The sequence below is a fragment of the Notolepis coatsorum genome, assembly GCF_963971535.1.
Source record: "Notolepis coatsorum genome assembly, chromosome: 15".
Taxonomy (NCBI): domain Eukaryota; kingdom Metazoa; phylum Chordata; class Actinopteri; order Aulopiformes; family Paralepididae; genus Notolepis; species Notolepis coatsorum.
In genome coordinates, this window is record NC_140179.1 from 49,780,827 (window position 1) to 49,805,826 (window position 25,000).

A 25,000-nucleotide genomic window follows, 5' to 3' on the forward strand; every position below is an offset into this window, starting at 1 on the left:
TGGCCCAGACCGGCCCACCATAATCGGTCGGACACCACCCACCAGTACACCATCCTTGCGGTCTCCTTAAATATGCGTACCTACTGTACTATTCCCCCAAACCACTACAAAGCTGGGTAGTAAGTGCCATGGACAAGTGTACCAGTGCAAGTGGACCAGTGTACTCACTCACTCTTGGCTGAATCTTGGTGGTGTAAAAACATCTGCATCATAGCAGGCTCAGGATGGGCAAAGTAGTCTATAGCCTGTTCATCCCTGTCTATCTCCTCCACAACCTGGCTTGACTAGACATAAGGAGAGAGATGATTACAATTAACTGGTACATTCAGGTCCAGAATGGTTGGAATTCCCTGACAAAGATGTGCAAAAAGCTGTACAATTTAAACAATACCATACTGGTAATGAGCAAATTGTTGTTTATTCAATGAATGCATGGAGCTGTTCCATCTTTCATTTGATACTAACTACTCAGTTCATACAGATTTCAAGTATTCAAATATCAATGATGAATATTGCATAAGGTTTACACAGTTAATAGATCACCTTCTTGTTTTATATTCATGTTCAGAGAGGAGTAATAGTTAGATCTTTGTATGTGATTTATATGGCAATTAAATCAATGGTGTGCTTGTTTGTTTGGGGAGTTTGACCTACAGTTAATGTGCCTACCATATGTGACCATGATCAATGGACAGCACAAAAACAATTTGTGTAGGTGGAGACTAGAGCTACCACAGATAGTAATACGTTATAAGAGTAAGTAATCCATACCATATTTATATCCTAATAGTTACCTTATTACCATACTTGGCTGAAAATAAATTTTGCTGCCTGTTGTGAATGTGTTTTTCCCTGTAGGCTAATACATAAGTAGGCATACATTTTTGCAGTTGAGCAAAAATTAGCAGTTGAGTAGGCTATATGTGCTATGTTTTTATGTCTTCCATCGAGGACCACCTTGGAAATAAGTGTTTTAATGAATGCTTTTAGGTGATATACTCAGGAATACAAATTGGTCAAGATAATTAGTTTTTATGATGTGTTTTTAATTTCCAAATACAAATCGAATCAAATAAAGAAAAACTGTTTTTGCAGTTAAGCTACAGGTGTTGTATATTATACAGCCTTTTCATGCATCTTTATCAAGGGAACCCTTATCCTAATGATTTTTTAAATAATATTATGATGATACGATATGGACCTAGTAGTTGGGTCATCTGTGGCACTTTTTTTTTTTTTTTAATCCACTTTTTCTCCTATTTTTCAATTTTTCTCCCATCCCAATTCTCCCCTCCCCTGTCTTGGTCGTTGCTCGCATGTCGTTGCTTGGTCGTTGCTCGCCTCCCACTGGCCATTGTAGGGAGGATAGAAGCCCATCGCATGTCCCCTCCGATACATGTGTAGGCAGCCAGTCACATCTTTTCACCTGCCAGCGCGGACTCTCATTTGGCGAGGAGTAACGTGTAGGAGGCTCACACTGCCCCCGCCATTTTCCTGTCTCTGCTGTGCAGGCGCCTGTAGGAGTCACTGTTTACAATGTCCAGATTACCACCCATCGACTTCCCAAGCCGGAGGCAACGCTGACAGCCGGATTCGATACCGGTGTTTCATGCGTTGGTGACGAGCGCAATGTCCGCTGCGCCATCCAGCCGCCATGTGGCACTTCGTTTTTCAATGGATTTGTCATCTAGGAGGGTTAATAAACAAATTTTGCCGGGGTGTATTTAAAAAAAAGGCGGGGGCAATTTGTGAGAGACCAAAATCCAAAATGGCTGCCGTGGAAATTAACTTTTTAATGGTTTGACCTACAATGATGCACAATACATTGTACCAGCCCCCTCTCAGTCATGTACCAGCCCTCTCTCAGTCATGTACCAGCCAGATTCAGATTCAGATTCCTTTATTGAGCCATTTGTGTAAAAACACATTGGTAATTGTTGCAGCAATACAGTGTATGCATTTTCTTTTCTTTTTTCACAGTAAACAACACCAACACATACACATGACAAGAAACTAAACAGTGCAGTGGAGGATTAATCAATAAAATACATATATATATATAAAGTGAAGAGTGCAGAGTTCCAGTACGGACTAGTGCAGTGCAGTCAGTGTCATTGTGCCAGCCCCCTCTCAGTCATGTACCAGCCCCCTCTCAGTCATGTACCAGCCCCCTCTCAGTCATGTACCAGCCAGCCCCCTCTCAGTCATGTACCAGCCCCCTCTCAGTCATGTACCAGCCCCCTCTCAGTCATGTACCAGCCCCCTCTCAGTCATCTACCAGCCCCCTCTCACTTATGTACCACAGCCCCATCTCAGTCATGTACCAGCCCCCTCTCAGTCATGTACCAGCCCCTCTCTCAGTCATGTACCAGCCCCCCTCTCAGTCATGTACCAGCCCCCTCTCAGTCATGTACCACAGCCCCCTCTCAGTCATGTACCACAGCCCCCTCTCAGTCATGTACCACAGCCCCCCTCTCAGTCATGTACCAGCCCCCCTCTCAGTCATGTACCAGTCCCCTCTCAGTCATGTACCACAGCCCCCTCTCAGTCATGTACCAGCCCCCTCTCAGTCATATACCACAGCCCCCTCTCAGTCATGTACCACAGCCCCCCTCTCAGTCATGTACCAGCCCCCCTCTCAGTCATGTACCAGCCCCCTCTCAGTCATGTACCACAGCCCCCTCTCAGTCATGTACCACAGCCCCCTCTCAGTCATGTACCACAGCCCCCTCTCAGTCATGTACCACAGCCCCCCTCTCAGTCATGTACCACAGCCCCCCTCTCAGTCATGTACCTGCATGACTGGTGGGGGGGTGCTTAGTAAGAGATGTGATTGGGCCAGCCCAGTGCCAGTCAGTACCAATGGGCCGCTGTCCCAGCCTAGTAGTGGGCCGGTAAAAAAATATAAAAATACGTAAAAAATAATTGTTTCTGATTATTGATTACCAATAACGGCATTCGTTATTGTAGCATCATACACTGATGTGTCATGATGTCATGATGTCATGTATGTTGTGTATGTCATAAATGTCACTATAAATTGAAAATGGGGGACCCTGATGTAAACAAGACAAACGTCTTTCTCTGGTCTGCATCCCCTTAACAATTGTGTGTATTGAGCCGTACTGTATTGTACCCATTCTGCAATCTGTTAAATAAAGTTTTCATTCATTCATCGGCTGGTTGGCTATGCTAACAAGGCCTGATCAGCATGAAATCGTTCTTACCTGTGGCCGGTTGGATCCCAAAAAGGATTTCCCAGTTATTGATCGGCATCTGGTCGATATGTCCATTGGCTGATGCTATATTCCTTTACTGCATACTGAATTCGGCGTCGCAAAAGGTATTCCATGCGATCTGATGAAGGCATAGCTTCACGCTAACAGAAAAAGTAGGCCTGAATGAAAAAAAATAACATCTGGTCTGAAAACAAGGAGTACTCCATTCTCGAGACAGCACCACTACCAGGATCTGGCCGGTAATGCACTTTTCGAATTGTTGTGGGAGTTGTAGTATTATGTAGTATCACTTGGATTGACTTAATTATTGCTGATGCCTTTTGTAGACTACAATGTTTTTTTTTCATAGATAAAAAGTCACCGGCCACTGTGGCCGGTAGAATGACAGAGTTACCGGCCACATCCAAATTCTACCAGCATTTGGCCGGTGGTCAGGTGTTAATGTCAAGCCCTGGATATAGCCCTAAACTACTGCACATGTTCCAGCGTCCTGCTTTACAAAGATATAGCCCTAAACCAAAAAAGGGCGGGCATCAGACAATGCCAGTCAAAGGTTTATATTTACGCTTTAAAGCCACAATCTCTGATTGCTCAGAGCTCAGAACAAAGACACACCACTACACACATCACCTGCTGGGTACTGGCTAATTCAACTCTTCATTGTCAATAAACTGCAGTTGTAACAACTAGTTGCACCAGGCTAGCAGAAGGGTCCAGTAGCTTCTCCAGCCTTCAGTGTTTACTATAACATAATGAAAGGTATGGCAGACTTGTATAGAGGGCGCCATTTCCCCACAGATCAGATATTAAAATATGATCATTGTAACGGCCATATTTACCCAGTCCAGTAACAGGGCAGGAGCATCATTCTAGTGATGCGTAGCAGTGGTGTGAGCCTCGACTCCAGCTGCTTTAAGTACTACTGTATGATTTATGGTTCCCATGACAGGAGCTGTGATATTATTACAAACGTCTCCAGTGGCCAGTTTGTTCTACAGTCCAGGAAGCCAGAAGCACAAACAGTAGCGTCCTAGTCAGAGGGCTCAGACCATCCGTCAGCGATGCCATTCTTGGCCAATCAGCAAGTCCATATATGTCGGTCAATACATCATGCATTTATCTACAATAGATATTAAGATAATTTAATGTATAGCAGTGGCGGAGATTGGAACTCTGTTGCAGGAACAAGGCTCTATTCAGAACTCTGTGTGTTTTTCAATTCCCTCCCTCCCAGGTTTATGTGAGCCTGTCAACCCTCCCTGGTGTTAAGAAATTGGATGAAAGGAGGGGTGGGGGTGTTCTACTATAGCCTAGAGGAAGTTACCAAACACTGCCCTCACTCCACGGTGGTGGAACAAACTTACCATCGCAGTCAGGGCAGCTGAAACCCAGTCCAATTTTATAACTAAATGTTTTAACAAAATAATAAAAAAACGTCCTTCTTACTGTCTTTTACAATGATGTACTATGCTACTATGTCTATACTACTACCTACCTACTATGCTAATATGTCTATACTACTGTGCACTCAGAGTGAAGCCCTCAAGTTCAACACTGCTAGATTAAAGAACACCACTTACCCGTAGCAGCCAGATGCATACCCCTCCTGCTGACTTGTTCACAGTGCTTTGGATAAAAGCATCATCTAAATGATGCAATGTAAATGCAATCACTGGAACAATCTCCTGTCCCACCGTGTTCTGTTATGTTCAGTTGTCTTGATCACATCACTGATTTAGTCGTATCACCCCGGAACCTATAACTTCATGAATACATGTTTGATATTCTTGTAATGTGGTAAGTTAGACCAAGACTCAGGCCTGGACTGGCCATCAGGAACACCAGGAGTTTTCCTGGTGGCCTGGCATGCTAAGTAGCCCAAAAAAATATAATAATTATAATAATTAAAAAAAGATATATATATATATATATATTAGAGCTGGGCCGTTAACGTGCTGCGTTAACGCGATACTAGTATCACGTGATAATATAATTGACGCAGTTAATCAAAAAAAATTTAAATAAAACATTACATATATATTTTTTTACCTTTATTTACACAGGGTAGGTTCGCTGAGCACAGATGCTCTTTTTCAGGAACGCCCTGCTTCACATTCACACAGTTCCATTCACACCTGGGAGCTGCCCAGTACAACCACAGTTGACACCATTGGCCACTGAGCAACTCCACTGGAGCAGTTGATTTGCATTGGCAGGGTTTGGCCCTGTCTGGCACCCAACGGGAAAAATATTATAGGCACTATAAGTAGACACCGCTACATAAAACAAGCTGGTCTGCCTGAGTGACTGGTGGAAGAAGGAGAAATAGAGATTGGACTGATTGAGTCAAGCCATGTCACATAGTTCAAGTTTGAAATGCTTCTTTCTGTTTTGCTCCTGAGAGTGCTAGATACTGTACTGTACTGGTAATATTATTTATTTGTGTTAACTTCTGAATAAAACAACTTATTAAACACAAGTACATCTTATTGAACATTATTTTGATATTTCATTACCAATTATCATAGCAAAACAGCTTTTTCAAACAATGCATTTTGAAAACGGGAGATGGGCTCATGGTGTGTAATGGGCCACCTGGCCTGAGAAACGTAAGGAGGAAAGAAAAAGTAAGGACTTACTTCTGGTCATTATTTGGGTAGAACACACATATTTTGAATGCCTTCGGCAGATTTTATAATTTTCTTTTGAGCCATTTTAATCTAGATTAATCTAGATTAAATCCAGGACTGCAGATAGATTATCTAGATTAAAAAATGAATCTATGCCCACCTCTAATATATATATATATATATATATATATATATATATATATATATATATATATATATATATATATATATATATATATATATATATATATATATATATATATATATATATATATATATATATATAAACATTTCAGGCCCGTTTTTGTAGCGACAACGTGCTAGTGAAGATGAGTTGGGGGACCTCTCAGCAGGCCCAGACTGGCCATTGGGCTGGTGGCCTGGCCTGCTATAATGACTGGGCTATATAAATATATCTTGCGCTATATTCCCCGGCCTGAATGATTTTCCCAGTCCGACTCCATTTCAGGTCTCGAGCCGTAGCTTTAGAACCAGGCTGTGCCTTCTACAGTAATAATAACACAAGACTGTCACGCGCCTAGCAGACCGGAATTAATCTACTCGATATATTCAATGGCTCTCATTCACAGACGTTGGTATGTCACCCGCCCGGATGTCACACTGGCACACCACAAAACAAATTCCCCAAACTGATAAAAAATAATGACGTGTTAAAAGTCTTTATTGTGTCGCATTAGCATTCTGTCCAGCTAGTCAACTGCATGTCTTTTTGCCCGCAGCGTGTCACCACCGCAAACAACCCAAGACTCTGTAGTAAACAAAGAGATCCCTGTACATGTACCTAAATATGTCAACTTCATTATGTGTCCTTACGTAATGGGACGGTTCAGCGTTTTAGTGATAATAATAATAATAATAATAATAATAATAATAATAATAATAATAATTAATAAAATAATAATAAGTGATATGCAACAAGCAGAGCCCTGAGGCAGGTTAATGAACTTTTAACTTGTTTTAGATTGACTGAAAAGACTGTACGTTTGTGGTGAATTAGAGCTTCATAAAAAAACTAGGGATGCTCGATATTGGCTTTTTTACCGATACCGATATACCGATATTGTCCAACTCTTAATTTCCGATACCGATATCAACCGATACCGATATATGCAGGGTTTCTCCCCCAAAAAATGGAATAATTTCAGGTAATTAACATTACATATCTCTTGTCGTGTAATTAACACAACATTATGCATACTTTTGACAATATATAAAATCAGAATTTGTTCTTACTTGCTTGCCTGGGTAAATAAAGGTTATAGAAATGTAAAAAATATAAATAATTTTTTTTTTGAAAACCAATACCGATATTTTCCGATATCACATTTTAATGCCGATATCGGCCGATAATATCGGTAGGCCGATAATATCGGACATCCCTAAAAAAAACTAAACTAATGTTATCTATCTAATGTTATGTGTATCTAGGGCTGTGTCACAGTTCATGCAAATATGTATAAATATAAAATCAATTTTTTTATGAATTGTAAAAATTTACAAGCATTCAGTCATACAGTACCAGTTCATATATCAAGAAAGAAATGTCATTTTGGTGACAGACTTCTTAAGACAAACATATTACTGAGTAATATGAGTAAAATATTACTGAGTCAAAATAATCGGCCTGCTCCAACTCTCAGTTGTAATAGTTCAGTTACTATTCAGTGGCGGACTTGAGGAGCGAAAAGAGAAAAGGGCACCTACTGCACAACATGGGACCCCATCAGCGAGCAAAAAGCTATGATGTGTCATGTATGGTGAAATAGTCCTAATCCTTGATTAAGATTAACATTAGATTACCATGTAGTCTGTTACGGTCTGGGGTGGTGGTGGTGGTGGTGGTAGGACCCAATAGCAGACAGGACAAGGCGGATAGCGATTCAAAGGAGCTTTAATTCTACACATAGAATAAAGCACGACAAACAAAAACACTATAAACAATCAAACTTCTCAACTTCTCACTTTGGAATGTTTCACCACATGGTTTGGGAACAAAACATCAAGATGTTTTGTAAATCAAGATGTTTTGTAAATCAAGATGTTTTGTAAATCAAAATGTTTTGTAAATCGTGACAGTGGCCTCAATTTTGCACCTGGATATAAAAATAAGACATCAAAACGTTGCCACGATTGTAAAAAGAATTATGGAATTGGACATTTCAATCTCATTTTGTGGGTTAACAGTCATGATCCACATACACACTAATAGACTCTCCACTCTAGCTGACATTTTTACACAAGTTTTTAGATCACCACAGAGGCCACAATTCGTCGACTGAACACATATCTCCTATGGTTTTGCTTATTGTAAGTGAGTGGAGTCCTCATTGAAATGCATTAAGGATGGATGTGTGTCAGTTAATATTTGAATCAATTAAGGCTGGCAGTGGGGTCGCATGCACATAGAAAAAAAAGTTAACTTAAAGGGACAGGCACATGAATGAACCTCTTACACTTTCACTGGGAAAAACACACACACACACACACACGAACACACACATACACGAACACACACATACATACGCGTATGGAAGATGTCAATCAACTCAGTACAGACTTCTACATTCATTGGTCTAGGTCAGGGGTCTGCAATTAAGTTTGGCCTTGGGCCACATTTTTTCCAAGCCATTATATGGCGGGCCAGAACCAAAAACAATGGCTAATTTAATACATTTATGGTGACAAAATGTTAACTCTGTGACAGACCACCTTATAACTAAGCTACATTTGTGGCAGAGGCCACAAAATAAACAAGCTGCATAGGTAGCATAATAAACTGTAAACTACCAGTTTTTTCTACTTTCCATTATTATATATAATACATGTTTGCACTGAACATTATACCTTTGTCTTTTTGTTATTTTATTATAAAACAAGAGAGAAGCGGCTATCTCTTATCCGTCTATCCTACATTACGCGCAACCAGCGCCTGGCGGCCTGTTCTGTGGAGTGCACGGGACAATTGAGAAACAATAGGAATTTTCCATTGGTTCCCCCAGTCCATGTGACATTTCTAACAGTTCCATTGGCTATAGTGACAGACATAGATATATGATAAATAGATAGATACAGCAGATTAGATGCAGTCCAGAGAAAACAACCAATCTAGATATTTCAAGATTCTATCTATGCTTTACTTCCACATACTGATGGAGAGATCTCCCGATTCCGATACAATAAAAACGGATCCAAAGATATTTAATGTTTTGCGCACAAATTGTATTTTTTATTTAGTTAATGAATTTGTTGTTGTAATTCTTTTATACCTAATGTAGCCTACCTAATGTCTTCTTGAAGCGGATTCAGCTTTTTTTTTGCTGTGTTTTAATTTCATACTACACCACACTGCTTGTTTGCTATTTCAGCACCAGGCGCTGTCCACCGACTTTATTCATGTTGAGCTAACGCTACATTGCACCTTGCTGCCTATACCTGTTATTTACTCTCAGTCTCAACATGGATGAAACAAAGTATAATAAGCATTCTTTAGTTGGTGGTCGTTTCTCTGTTTGGACATTATAGCATATAAAAATGCTGATCTGATATAAAAAAAAATATCAATCTGACGGGCCAGATATTATTGCTGGCGGGCCAATTTCGGCGTGTGGGCCGCCTATTGCCGACCACTGCTCTAGGTTAACCACGCTCCATTCTTAAGCCACACACCTTTTATATCTCAGGTCTAGATTAACCACGCTCCTATTTTGAAGCCACGCCCCCATTCTGAAGCCATGCTCATGCCCCCTTCTGTATCTTTTGACATGACAACATCCACTTCCGTTGGTCAGCAGTGCACAGGCATATAAAATAGATAAACACTGTATATAGCCTAGTAAAATGTGTCTTTTATGTGTCTCTCTCCCTCTCAGTTATCCAGTTTGGGTTTGTGTCTCTGTTTGTGGCATCGTTCCCACTGGCCCCTCTCTTCGCCCTGCTCAACAACGTCATCGAGATCAGACTGGACGCCAAGAAGTTCGTGACTGAGCTCCGCAGACCGGTTGCTGCCAGGGCTAAAGATATAGGTACACCTACGATGCACAGAAACACACACGCATGCACGCACGCACGCACGCACGCACGCACGCACGCACGCACGCACACACACACACACGCACACACACACACACACACACACACACACACACACACACACACACACACACACACATATGCACTAATCTCATTCTATCGTTGCAAAGTACAGTAAATACCTTTGTCACAATGATTAGTTTAAGGTCTAATTCAGAACATGTAAGATTTATGGAAAGTCTCTCTCTCTCTCTCTCTCTCTCTCTCTCTCTCTCTCTCTCTCTCTCTCTCTCTCTCTCTCTCTCTCTCTCTCTCTCTCTCTCTCTCTCTCTCTCTCTCTCTCTCTCTCTCTCTCTCTCTCTCTCTCTCTCTCTCTCTCTCTCTCTCTATAGGGATCTGGTACAATATTCTGAGTGGAATGGGGAAGTTCTCGGTCATCATAAACGTAAGTATTAATGTAATGTTGTTAACGTAATACTGTTATTATTATACAGCCTAGCGCAGGGGTCTGCAACCTAATCCATCAAAATCAGTGTTGTTGCTAATCATTGACACATGCTAGCCTGTAATAATCCCCCCCAGAAAAATCTACTTTGCATTTGATATATTATATATACAAATATATGCCATCACACACACTGGCATTTAAAGGGTTAGAATTATAAAATTAATATGTGGTGTTATGATCAGGGCTGAAGTTGAATAAAAGATTGTATTATTTTCAATCTGACATTACAAAAAACTGAAAATCCATCAAAATCAGTGTTGTTGCTAATCATACATATGCTAGCCTGTTTTTTTTTTTCAATGACCCAAAGTCGCTGACAATAGGCAACAAAACAAAGAAAACATAGAACCACAGGGAAACGAAGAACAATATGAATACATAAGAACATAAAACCACGAGTAACGAATAACAAATACAGGAGTCAGTAGGGGAGACAGTCGGGAAGTGAGTAAGGGAAACCGAGGAGACAACGTAGGGCAGGGGAAAAGGGGGTGGTAGGTCCTGGCCTGAATGATTTCCCCAGTCTGTCCCTGGTTAAAAGCCTCCAATGCTTATTAGTGTGTGTGCGTTTGAACGTTTGCATGTTTCAACCATACATTTCCATTTATAATTGTTTTTTAAAAGAATTAAAATGTTTATTTTTTTAATAATTTTTTTTGTTTACCTCCTATAATAGTGGGGGTCGCGGGTCTCTGACACCGTTATTTCGGGGGTCGCGGCCTGAAAACGTTGGGAACCCCTTTAGCCATTCATCTGCAGGCCTCCCTGGTAAAAAAATAAATCCTTTTTTATTTAATCTCTTATTTTGGAGATCGATGTCATACTGTGACACTGAAATGAAAAAATATTTCATCAACTAAAATATTTAGTCAACTAAAATATTTCATCAACTAAAATATACAGTACGTCACACCCCGCGCTTCTCCCTGTCGTCTGCAAGTGGCTAATCTTGAGTTTCCGACCCCCCAGTAAGCTAACCATGGATAAATAAAAAAAAAAGGAAAGTCTGAGGAAAATAGAGGGTTTAATTCAGCATGGACAGATTAATTTGCTTTCACGACTAACGATGCAGGTTTACCTGTATGCCTGATATGTGGTGAGAAATTTACTTTTTATTTTAGAGATTTGCCACAAATAAGGGAAGGACTCAAATAGAGCTGCATAGTTCAGGGTTTTATTTCAAAGTATTAGTTGGGTCAAGAACCAACATTCTGTGACCATTCTCTGGCTAAGATGTTTTGATGATTGATTTGACTTCTATGGACCTTTTATAAAATATTTAGCCCCCGTGTCCCTCCGAAAAATCCCGGCATTTTGTCAGATGGCCAAATCCAAAATACCTGCTGACGCCATCTTGAAAAATTAACTTTTGATCCAGAGCACCTAGAATCATGTATGAATACACTTTTTTGTGTAAGTCAACCATGACAATTCCAATTCTGACATCAGTTTGACTCTATGACATCAATTTGACCCAGCAATCCAAGATGGCCACCATATAGTAGAGCGAAAATGTAACTTTTAATGTCAAAACCAATTTTACCATGGTACTGCTGTACTTTAAACAAACTACCTTCATAAGTATCTCAGCAAAATAATTGATGAATGTACAGTATGATAAGATAACTAATTATACTTCAAAATACGCTCTCTTAAATAGCTGTAACTTGAACAGATTAACAATGAAACCACTTTTTTTTTCTTTTTTTTTTACTTTTTTTTTTTTTAACTTTATAGTATTTTCAGCTTTTTCTGGCCACGCAGGACCGATAGAGGGAGAGAGGGAGAACAGGAGGAGAGGTAGGGAAGACATGCAGCAAATGGTCGCCGGGACTGGGAAACGAACCCGGGACGACCGCTTTGCGACTCAGCACGCTATGTGGTGTGCTACTGGAGCGCCCCAACAATGAAACCACTTTAAACATGTCATGATCAGTCCGAATCAGAGCATTCTGCCTCACTAGATTCTGAATCATCAGATTCCAATGAATCACCCCTCCTCCTCCATACATCATCATCTCCTTTCTCATCATCATCCTCCTCACTCTCCTCTTCCTCACTTTCTTCAGCTGGCCCTGGTGCAGGTAGATGTGTTGGGAGAGCAGGTCGTGTGTGACGGACGGGGCGACAGCGACCACCCACCAGCTCCCAGCCATGTCCGAGTGGTGAAGGGTGTTGCTTCAGGGAGGGGTGGCGCACTAGATATGCCAAGTAGTTGGTACGGAGGCAGTGTTGACGTAGGCTATCTGCATCTGGAGGGAGATGGATGAATGATTTGTTCTTCATTCTCTTCCACTTTGTGGCACGGGCCTCAGCCATGGTGCTACTATTCTTGTCGCCATAAATTACATGTCGTGTGAACTCGAACAGCTCCTCTAGCACCTCCTCCTCAAGGTCAAGGCTATCTCCACACCGCGAGAGCAGCCGTCGTGCCATAGGGCTCTTTGCCACCTTGTCATACACCGACGACTTACCCTTGTCATAGAAGCCTGAATTGGCATCACAGCCTGTAATGCAGTGTAGCTGCACAATACAATCTGCCATCTCCTCAGTAACCAGGCCACGGCAGAAGACCGTGTTCTGCTTTCTCTTGATGCAGAGCATACCGGGCAGCTGTTGAGAGATGACCGCTGCCATGACATAGGCATCGGTGTCGGCTGCATCAATGACCACAGGGCCACTGTAGCCTGACTCACGTAGAACTGTGTAAGCAGAGAAGAGGATGGTGTCAGCCTCAGACTGGTCAAAGCTGTAGTTCTGCATTGGTTGCTGGGTTGACAAGTTGGTGCAGTGGGAGCCAACAGAGTAGACGATCTCTGTATCTACACCCTGTGCAACAAGGTCAGTCAGATAGCTGCATATTACTTTTTGTAGCCGCTCCTTGTTGCTGGCGCTTCATGTAGGTGTTGGGGACATGTACCTTACCTTGTACCCGCAGATCTCGCTCATCATCTTTAGTTGAGTATGCTACGTCGTACGATTTACACAGAAAATACGGTCAGCATCACCATGGCGGGCAAGGATGATGGATGATACCTTGTGGACATAGTCCAACCACTTGTATGGGGTGCCATCTTGTGTCTGCCGATCTTCTGCTGATGGGGTTGCCATCCTCCAGATCATGCCCATGTCGACAAGAGCGGTGTAGGGTTCTTGCAGATCTACAGATTGGAGAGAGAGCTTCTGAATGAGCTTGCTCTTCTGTGTCTTCCTATATGTGCCATTGGAGTTGAATAAGGCCACACATTCCTCGACAACACGATGTTCCAGCAACTCTGAGAGATTCACAAGTTGACTGACCTCAACCAGGTCGATCACTGCCTTGAGAGCACTCCGCTCCATCTCAGCAGCTCTTGCTTTGAGTTCCTCCCCGGGCTTCTCCATGCAGGGCTGCTTGGCAAATGTCAAGCGTTTGCTCAGAGGGACAGGTGCATGGAGGGAGGTTTTCTTACTGAACACTCGGTCTTGCAAGAAGCTGGTCAACTTCTCCTCTCCCACAGCATAGGCTGAGTTGAAGTCCGCGATGAGTTCATCAGAGGCAGGCATGGCTGACTGTAGGGTGCGGAGGGTGGGTGAGGCTGGATCAAATGGGAAGGAATCAAACTCATGCATGCATGCATGCGACCAGGTCCTGCACACGCTGCTCATCTTTTCTCATCCTTTTCGGACCACATTCTATGTGCTTCCTCTTGGCTTTTTTGTGTGTGGCCAGGGCATTGTGAGCCACCCCGATCTTGGCCAAATTGTTCACATTTCTGGAGTGCACCAGCAGCTGCTTCTCATTCTGGAGGATGGAGAGCCAGCCAGACTTCATTTGGCTGCCCTTGTTCATTGTACACTCGATCCACATGTCCCAGGCCATGTTGGAGTAGGGGTTGCCTGTGATGGACTGAGTGAAGTCAGTACGAAGGAAGGCGACCTGATCAGCAGGGAGAGCTGTCAGCATTGCCCAGAAGTCAGGCAGCCACCTTCCATACCTATTGTTGTCGTACACTACCATCCATGGCAGCATGGCACGCAGAGAGCTGACATACTCATCCAAGTTGCAGATATGTACTGCATGCACATTCTGCATGAGTGCATCCGTCATAGACAGGAAGTCCCTCCAGTAGTCCGCCATGTCACTGGCCTCCACCTGGGTGAATAAATTGGTGATGAGGCTCTCGAGGTCAGTATCATCCTCCAGTGCCGCATGTGCAGCTGCACGGGGTTCTTGGGAGAGACTCATATCTCTCAGAATCTCAAGGTTCTCCCTTGTCTCATCAGCCAGGTTGGGCATGAGCCTCCCCTTTACCAGCTGACTCATGAGTGCCTCATAGATGAGCCTCAAGCAACGCAGCCCCCTCTTGTAATGCTTGCCTTTCAGTGCACGGTCGACGGAGCCCTCTGCAATAACTCCTCCTGCCACAAGTACATCTCCTAGCTCACTCCCCTTGTAGTGCTTGTAGATAGCGCTCATCATCACACACTGTGTATGGAAGGGACCAAGAAAGGGTACAATGTCATGGTACTTGTTTGGGTTCTTGGCCTTGAGCAGAGTGATGAGGACGTACACAGGATGATCTCCCACTAAGAAGGCGAAGGGCATGTGCTTAGTTGCGATGATGGTAGACAGCTTCTCCATGATGTCATTCACAACTGACTTGTTGGGCGGTTTATTGTAAGATGTATGAAAATAAGCCTTGCTCTTCCTCTGCTCCATATTCAAGCCAGCGTGAAACCCATTGTATGAAGGGATAGTGCACGCATGCACGCACGTACGCACACACACATGTGCACACGCACGTATGCGCACACACACACACACACACACACACACTCGCAGTCTATTGAAGAAGAAGGCCTGGATGAGCGAGGTCAACAGGAGTTCTTCATGTCAAGGAATGGCGAGATGGCGTGGTCCAAGATACCTTTTGAAACAGAAGGCTGAGCACAAGCTCAGAACATCATCAAAATAACTCCTGAAAGAAACAGCTTTCGAACACAACACAAGGGTTAACAAACCCCAAACACAGGGCTACAATGACTATATTAGCTAACTAGTTGTTGTTGCTAGCTAGCTAGCTATTGGGAAAGTTGTTAGTCTGAAGCCCTGCCCAAACACCAAATCTTACTTTCCCATTCAAAAGTTACATTTTCGCTCTGCTGTCTCTTTCTACATTTTTGCTCTACTGGATGGTGGCCATCTTGGATTTCTGGGTTAAATTGATGTCATAGAGTCAAACTAATGTCAGGATTGGAATCGTCATGGTTGACTTACACAAAAAAGTGTATTCATACATGATTCTAGGTGCTCTGGATCAAAAGTTCATTTTTCAAGATGGCGTCAGCAGATATTTTGGATTTGGCCATCTGACAAAAAATGCCGGGATTTTTCGGAGGGACACGGGGGCTAAATATTTTATAAAAAGTCCATAGAAGTCAAATCAATCATCAAAACATCTTAGCCAGAGAATGGTCACAGAATGTTGGTTCTTGACCCAACTATATAGATGCCATTGTTTTTTCTCCTCTTCTGTTTTTTTTTTTTTTTTTTTTACTTAATTTTTTAGCGTTTATCGCTTTTTCTGGTCAAGCATGACCGACAGAAACAGGTTGAATGGGATATAGATCAGGGGAAGACACTCTGAGAAAATACGGCGAGTCCGGGAGTCGAACTCGTGTACCCCAGATCCGTGACGAGCACGGTTGTCCCCGACGCCGAAATAGCGCCGAGATACGCGGTGAGCTACGGGAGCTCCCTCCTCTTCTGTGTTTTATTTCAAAGTAGGTCTACACATGGTAGTCTTTTTTCAAAGTGGACTACTTTTTATTTTATAAATGTTCCACAAATAAGGGAAGGACTCAAATATACCTGCATAGTTCAGGGTTTAATTTCAAAGACAGACACCAGTGTTTTGTCTCCTCTTCTGTGTTTTATTTAAAAATAAGTCCACACAGCCAGTCTTTTTTCTCCTCTTCATAAGAGTTTGAGATGTTCCTTTGTTATAACAGGCAAAAACAGCAATAAAAAGTCAAAATGTTTCTTTTTGTTGCTTTATAATTCCATTAATGCAACAAACTGTGTGCTATAAGTATAAAGTATAATAAATCGTAAATTACTTTGGGTATGCAATTGTCAGGCGTTTTATCCTAAATGTGGGGTATGCTTGGGGATAACTATATATAAAATGTTATACACTGTGTTATCTTCATTTTAAGGGTAAATTGGTTTTGCGGCTCCAGAGGAATTTTATTTTGTGGGACGGGGGAAAATGGCTCTTTTGATAGTAAAGGTTGCTGACCCCTGGGCCCTGGCCTAGCGTAAGTATTTACGTAATGTTATTTGTGTTAATACTGGTATTACATGCAGGCTTCAGGTCAATCAAATCTTTCTTTTGTTGTCAAGCGTAAAAGGTTAGAAGGTTGGATACACACTGTAAACACACATTTGTACACAGACATGAACACACACACACACACACACACACACACACACACACACACACACACACACACACACACACACACACGCATGCACGCACGCACGCACGCACGCACACACACACACACACACCACACACACACACACAAGTATGAAAAGCAAGTGGTTCTGCAACACAATCGCTGCTCAGGTGGCAGTGTGTCCCCGGGCTTAGATGTTATTGTAACAAAAAATAAACATTTACAATAACTAGTTGCTTGAATATTGTTTATAATCTCGATACAAATCCAAACAATCACCCTTTGAAACAAAGTGAATCAACATTGCTCTTAGAGGATGCTTCTTTGAAACAAAGTGAATCAACATTGCTCTTATAGGATGCTTCTTTGAAACAAAGTGAACCAACATTGCTCTTTATTTAGACTTTTCAGGGGTTAGGTTTTTTCCCCTGCCAAAACTACACGGGGCAGCTATAAGTGCACATACAAGCAATGGGTAAGAACTGCATGCTTCCCAGCGAGGGGGCGTGTCGAACATTCTACCTCACGCACCTGAGAGTGGTTTGCATTCAACATTAAAGGAAATACAGGATATACAGAGTTTATACACAGTCTTTGTAAGAGCCTTAACTATTGCTGGATTGAGTGATGCGAGAGTTACATACATATAACGAAGAAGGAGAGGAGTCGCAGCTGTAGGCTTTGAGAGCTGATGTGCGGTGGACGCCCAGGGGAATTCAGCTCAGAGTAGGCTGATGAGTAGGGTTGCGTACCGTTCATATTTGAACCAATACCGGTACCAGTTCCTTTTGTCAGTACTCTCTCAAACATTTATTTCAGTTGTAAAAAATAAGTAAATATTTCTCAATTTCAACATTGTTATTTATTTAGAACATTTGATTATTTATTGTTGTACAGTAACACCACAACAATAAAATAAATCGCATGCTCATGTATTGTGTTAAATGTTTAAATATCAACATTATCTGGCCATCCTCAGTAAATATGACCTCTGACCTTGTCTGGTGTTTCCAAAGACCCAAGAGATGGAACAGTAATATATATCCCTCTTTTTTAGTACATTACACTTTCATACTAAACAATACTACTATACTATACTAAATATGTCATGTACCGAAATCTGGTACTGATTGATCTAGTGTGAATCTGCACTCTGCAGTACCGATGTAATTTGGTCGGTACCCGACCCTACTGATGAAGACTGCAGCTTGAGGGGAAAAAAACATGTCTCGTCGTTTTAGATGTCATTATCCGTAGTCTCTTCCCCCGAGAAGAACGCTTGGAGGACGCCGTGGTCGGGACGTCAGGGATCACCAGCAATGATCTCGTCGACGCGCCTACTGTTGTCTCAAGTTGTAGACGTCCTGGAGGGTCGGCAAGGATGGAGCAAATGTTCTCTCCATTTTTCAGATGACATTCTCCCTAGCCTTTAACCTTCCCCAACCTTAACCCCCCCCCCCCCCCCTCCAACCTGTTTTGATCTTTGTTACTGTGGCTTTATGTTTTTGTGTATCATGCTGTTTTCCCTGTTTCCCCTGTGGTCTTATGTTTCTTTTGTTTTTTTGTTTTTCTCTGTTTCCCCGCCTAATGTCAGCGACTTCGGGTTCTTGAGAAGCGCTTTACAAATAAAATGAATTATTATTATTATTATTATCTCAGTTTGGCCTTGAGCGCTGAACCCCAGACTGTGTTCCAGGAGGTGAGGCTTGAATCAATAGCGGCTGTGCCGAATTGAACCATGATTGTCTGCGGCAGGTTGAACTTGTTGATCATCTCTCACAGGAAGTATATCCTTCGGTGAGTCTGTGTTGTGGTGGAGACGATGTTGGCCTCGCCCTCGAGGTCCTGGGATATTGTAGTTCCCAGGAACCTAAATGACTCCACAGTGGTAACTGCTGACAGGGGCGACAGTGGTCGTCTGGTAATCTGAAGGTTCCCAGTTTGATCTTGGCTCCTCCTGGCAGCGTGTCGAAGTGTCCTTGAGCGAGACACTTAACCCCCTAACTGCTCCCGATGAGCAGGTTGGCTCCACGCATGGTTGCCTCCACTATAGATGTGTGATGAATGGGTGAATGTGAGGCATAAGTTGTAAAGCGCTTTGGATAAAAGCTCTATATAAATGTAGTCCACTTGCTGAGATAGTAACATTAAGAGAGGGAGCGATGCTTCTTCCTGAGGTCCTTAAGATTACTTTACATGAAATGTTTTATCTATAGCACCTTTTGGTAACTAAGTGCTCATCCTGAGCGCCAAGCGCATTTTTAAATCACTTAACATTCGGCGCCGTCTGAGCACTGAGCAACTGCCATCTAGCACTGGAGAGATAGGATCCATTTCTTCCGTATACTGAGCCTAGTCAGAAAGTGCTCAGCGGAGCAAACAGAACTGTCTTTTTCTCTGAGTGAAGCTGAGCCGCTCAGTTACCATAACACACCCACTTACAAACTGAAGCAGGGAGATTTGTCATTGTGTTTTTAAATTGTTTTGTCCATAGGAGTATTCAGTATTGATTTTTAGATTGAGTTGAAGACCATTCCAAGACGCCGGGGCATTCAAACTAAAAAGCTGACTTTCCAAGTTCAGTTTGTACTTTTTGTGATTCTGTCTGAGTCACGGGTCAAACAAACCTGAACGTTATTGCCATAAAATAGAACGTTTACCTTTCTGTGAACTTTCTGTTACGGGTGCCTGGTGGTACTAAATTCTGATTGAACTCTGCCATTGGAAAGAGGAGATTTAGCCCAATCCAGAGATGTATGACTTGGCCACAATAAGGTAATTTATAGGCCTCATATTTCAAATTGCATGTCTCCGGATGGCAAAATTCAGTATTGTATCTACAAAAAAAAACTGTAAATCATCTGCCCTTTATTCATTTGCTTAGATTTTTTGTACACTTGATCTCAAGAAGGTGCTGAATGAGCTCAAGTCTGGTAAATGTTAGTATGGTGTTAGTCACCGTAATTCTTTTTAAAATAATAATAATAATAATAATAATAATTTATATTCTCCTTTGGTTCATTAAAATGTACTCAAGCATAGTAACAGACACAATATTTCTGACACTGAGAATACATTCCCTGAGGTCCATAGATGTCCCTATAGATACAGAGAAATGGACCTTGTAGAAGTGGAGCAATTCCATTTACTTGGGTATGTACTTTTAGGCGAATTTTCTGAAAATATGGCTAGGGCTTAAGAGGTTAAGGTAAAAATAAGATATTCCTTTACTGATTCAGGATTTGAGCCTGTCATAAGGTCCATACTGTAGTTCCAATCTAGCGACATTGTGATATAAGATGATAATTTCCCATTAGGGAAGGTAGAGTCAGAAATATATGTAGGTCAAAGGTTAAGAGATGCTGGTTACTCTGCTATGGTCCAGATCTCCTTTGATACACTACAGCACTTAATCCGGCTTTCATGTGTGTGTGTGTGTGTGTGTGTGTGTGTGTGTGTGTGTGTGTGTGTGTGTGTGTGTGTGTGTGTGTGTGTGTGTGTGTGTGTGTGTGTGTGTGTGTGTGTGTGTGTGTGTGTGTGTGTGTGTGTGTGTGTGTGTGTGTGTGTGTGTGTGTGTGTGTGTGTGTGTGTGTGTGTATGTATGCGTGTATATATATATATATTATTGGTTAATCCACGGTTAACATTGATGTCTCTTAACATAATGTACATGATAAATCCCTCTGTTTTGCTTGGTCTGTGATCTGTGATGATCTTATGAGTCAATGCTGCGTAACATTGGATCATAGGAGAGATCCCCACCAATAACAACACTTGTGGATCAAGGGCTCTGTGTGTGCGTGTGCGTGACTGTGAGTGTGCTTGTGTGTGTGTGTGTTAATTTAGTCAACGAAAATGATGACTAAATATGATCGTCAACAAAGCTTTTTCCTCTGACGACAACGAGACGAGACGTCACGTTAATGGAAATCGTGTGACACTAACGTGACTAAATGATTCATGCAATGTCGTTGACTAAAAACGACGACACAAAATGTAGTTTACAAAATAGAATCTTGCCGGAATCTCTCTGCATTTTAAGACGAGACAAAATAATTATAACTTTTAGAATAATTCATGTTATTATTATTGCAGCATTTCCGTTTCCTATGTGTGCAGCGCAAGCGCTTTGATTAATTTCCTCACCCGCATATTTACTAAAACTTGACTAAAAACACGTGTGTGTGTGTGTGTGTGTGTGTGTGTGTGTGTGTGTGTGTGTGTGTGTGTGTGTGTGTGTGTGTGTGTGTGTGTGTGTGTGTGTGTGTGTGTGTGTGTGTGTGTGTGTGTGTGTGTGTGTGTGTGTGTGTGTGTGTGTGTGTGTGTGTGTGTGTGTGTGTGTGTGTGTGTGTGTGTGTGTGTGTGTGTGTGTGTGTGTGTGTGTGTGTGTGTGTGTGTGTGTGTGTGTGTGTGTGTGCGTGCGTGCGTGTGAGTGTGTGTGTGTGCTCTTCTACGTGGTTCCTTGTGAGGACATCATGTCCCCAGATAGAAATATGAGCTAAATCTGTTAAAGGGGTCGTGTTTAGGGTTAGATTAAGGTAAGGGTAAGGGTTGTGTTTAGGGCTAGATTAAGGTAAGGGTAAGGGTTAAGGTTAGGCAATTACAGGTGTGTAAGTGGTATTTATTTGTTAAAATAAGTTGTCTACACTGATATAGATTGTCTGGTCAGTAACACGGGGTCTCCCAGTCCCTCCACTCTGCAGTAAAGACAAAAAATATGTTCTGGTATACAATCAGAAGAGAGAACTTCACAATGCAAAAATGGTCTGACAAATAGAAGAAATAAAAGTGTAGTTTTAAGCAAATATGTGCTTGACACAAGTAAAATAATCTGCCAGTGATTGCAGTAAGCAAATCTGGCAAAGCATATCTAGGGTTATCTCTCTAAAGTGGGAACGGATACCAGAAAATGTATTTTGTGTTTACCGCAGAGTGGGACTGGGAGACCCGTGTTACTGACCAACCACTCAGTGATGGCTGTCGGAATGTAGAGCTATTTAACACTTATTTAAACAAAGAAATACCACTTACAGCACCTTTAATCGTATGAGTTAAGGTTAGGGGTTAGAGGTCAGGTTAGGGAATACATTTTTGTTATTGGAATTGGGGTAATAGTCAGTATAGTATCAAGTATAGTATTCTATACTCACAAGCAGTGTTGAGACTAACGCGTTACAAAGTAACGCGTTACAAAGTAACGCGTTACAGAAACGAAGTTACTTTTTGCCGCAACTAGTACTCTAACGCATTACTTTTGAAATTCAGTAACGCTACTTACGTTACTGAATGGTTCGTCACTGCGTTATTTGCGTTATATACGGCGTAGATTGATAGCGAGCGGTAGTGATTATTATTATTATTATTATTATTATTATTATTATCCTCATATCCTGTCTGCCTGGCTGCGGGGAACGCTATGCTATACGAGGCGAGTCTGGCCACTGGCCAATCAGAAATGCGCAAACCAGAAATGCGGCTACGGAAAGAAATAGACCCTCTCTATTGTAAACAAAACAAACGCTCGCTATGAATCTACATAAAAAGAACGCAGTAACAAACTAACAAACCATTTAGCAACTACTTGGAGAGATAATTAATATACAACATGGAAACGAGATAAAGAACATGTTTGAGGCGCTGCTGGAGTCAACTGGACTAACGTAACGTTACTACATCTCGACCACCGCAGACTTTGGTGAGTGCAATGTGTTCACTGAAACTCAAGTTGATCAACGGATTTTGACTGTACGAAATCTGCCAGGGAATCTCATATTACTAATCAAACAATATAAATATAGTCCTTTCATGCACAATTGATATCCTAACTATTCTAACGTTGCAATGCTTTGATTGATATCTTAAACAACGTTGCAACTTGCAAGATGGTGAATGAATGAATGAATGAATGAAAACTTTATTTAACAGATTGCAGAATGGGTACAATACAGTACGGCTCAATACATACAATTGTTAAGGGGATGCAGACCTGAGAAAGACGTTTGTCTTGTTTCCATCAGGGTCCCCCCATTTTCAATTCATATAGACATTTATGACATACACAACATACATGACATTTATGGCATAGGGACATATAGGTATTTAGTACTGATACATTTGTGACATAAACGGTATTCAAATATACAGTACTGTTACCCCTAGCTTTGGGTAGGGCGTTCCACATTGTTGTGGCATAATTGCGAAACGTGTTTAGTCCCTTGTTTGAGCCGAATCTGGGTTTTACATGATTTGTTGAGCTTCCTCTGGTGTAGTGGTTGTGGTATTCACTGACCTTTGGGAAGTATTTTGACATGTACATGGGTACCCCGGTCGTATAGTGTATCTTGTAGACCAGGCCCATTGCAAGTTGCTGTACTCTGTCGTCTACTCTAAGCCATCCTAGGTTGTCAAAGTGGGCAGGGGTGAGGTGGGTTCTGGGGTTCAGGTCAAGTAGTAGTCTGACCAGTTTGTTTTGTGATGTTTGTAATTTTGTTTTAAGCGCCTTTGAGGTGCTTTGGTACCATGAGGTGCACGCATAGTCGTAGTACCCTTGAATTATAATGGTTATAATGAAACGCTCCGGCGACATCAAGGCTGTTCCTTCAACCGGCGCACTTCTTATTATATCGACTCGGGACAACATTTGTTTGTGTCAGATTTGTGTTTGTATCTAGACCACATTGCTTAGCAGAGTTCGGTGATGTGAATGGAAACTGTCAAGTTGATCAACCGATTTTGAGTACTATCTGGGGCATGGGACTCAGGAGCAATCTTTTTTTTAAATTTTTTTTTAAAATAACTAAATAGGTTACTGTAACTCATTACTTTTGGGTGTAAGTAACTAGTACAGTAACGAAGTTACTTTGAAATGAAGTAACTAGTAAAGTAACTGAGTTACTATTTTTCAGTAACTAGCACAACACTGCTCACAAGTATAGAAATACAGTAATGTAATGTGTGTGCGTGCATGCATACATGCATGTGTGTCTGTGTCTGTCTGTGCATGATTACAGTGTATGCGTGTGCGTGCATGTGTATGTGTGTGTGTGTGTGTGTGTGTGTGTGTGTGTGTGTGTGTGTGTGTGTGTGTGTGTGTGTGTGTGTGTGTGTGTGTGTGTGTGTGTGTGTGTGTGTGTGTGTGTGTGTGGTGTGTGTGTGTGTGTGTGTGTGTGTGTGTGTGTGTGTGTGTGTGTGTGTGTTCCCATGAGGTAAATCCTTCAATATGAGTTAATTCCTTTAGTCAGTCATTTGTTCTAAAAGGGGCTATTTTAAAATTAGGGATTATGGCTGTAATTATGATTAGATTAGGGGAAGGTTGAAGGATCATTCAGGTTCTAATGAAACTGGACCTATTATTGTCTTCTGAGAGCATACTGATTGATTCCTATTCACAGATTCATACACATTTTAAAAGGTATTTGTTGTATTTTGGGGCTGTGTTTGTTTATGTTGGTAATATTTAGAAACAATAGATTCAATCAGATCTATGTTGATTCGTGGTGGTGTAAGAAATCAAATTAAATATTTGTATTGGCGTGTGAGACAGAGAGAGAGAGAGAGAGAGAGCGAGAGAGAGAGAGAGAGAGAGAGAGAGAGAGAGAGAGAGAGAGAGAGAGGAGGAGAGGAGAGAGAGATATGGATGGAGACAGAGTGAGAGAGAGAGAGAGAGAGAGAGAGAGAGAGAGAGAGAGAGAGAAGAGAGAGAGAGAGAGAGAGAGATGGATGGAGACAGAGTGAGAAGAGAGGGGAGAGATAAAGAAAGAGGGATGGGGAGAGGGGGGAGAGGGACAGAGAGCGGGGGGAGGGACAGAGAGAGGGATGGAGACAGAGTGAGAGAGAAGGATAGAGAGGGGATAGAGAGACTTACACACACACACACACACACACACGCACACACACACACACAAACACAGACACACACAATATTTCTCTCTCACACACACACACACACACACCCCCCCAAGCACACACACACCACACACACACCACACACACACACACACACACACACACACACACACACACACACACACACACACACACACACACACACACACACACACACACACACACACATACACACACAACGGCAGATTCACACACTCAACACTTACACACCTGTGCGCACACAC

General features: G+C 42.0%; 1 protein-coding gene across 1 annotated transcript in view; it reads left to right on the forward strand.

Annotated features, from left to right (window-relative positions):
- ano2b (anoctamin 2b) overlaps positions 1–25,000 on the forward strand; it is a gene marked incomplete at both ends in the record, with an annotated part of 266,111 nt that overhangs the window by 196,085 nt on the left and 45,026 nt on the right. Inside the window, 2 exon segments of the mRNA XM_084330997.1 lie at positions 9,760–9,912; positions 10,312–10,364. Of these exon segments, the coding sequence (XP_084187123.1) occupies positions 9,760–9,912; positions 10,312–10,364 (206 nt within the window).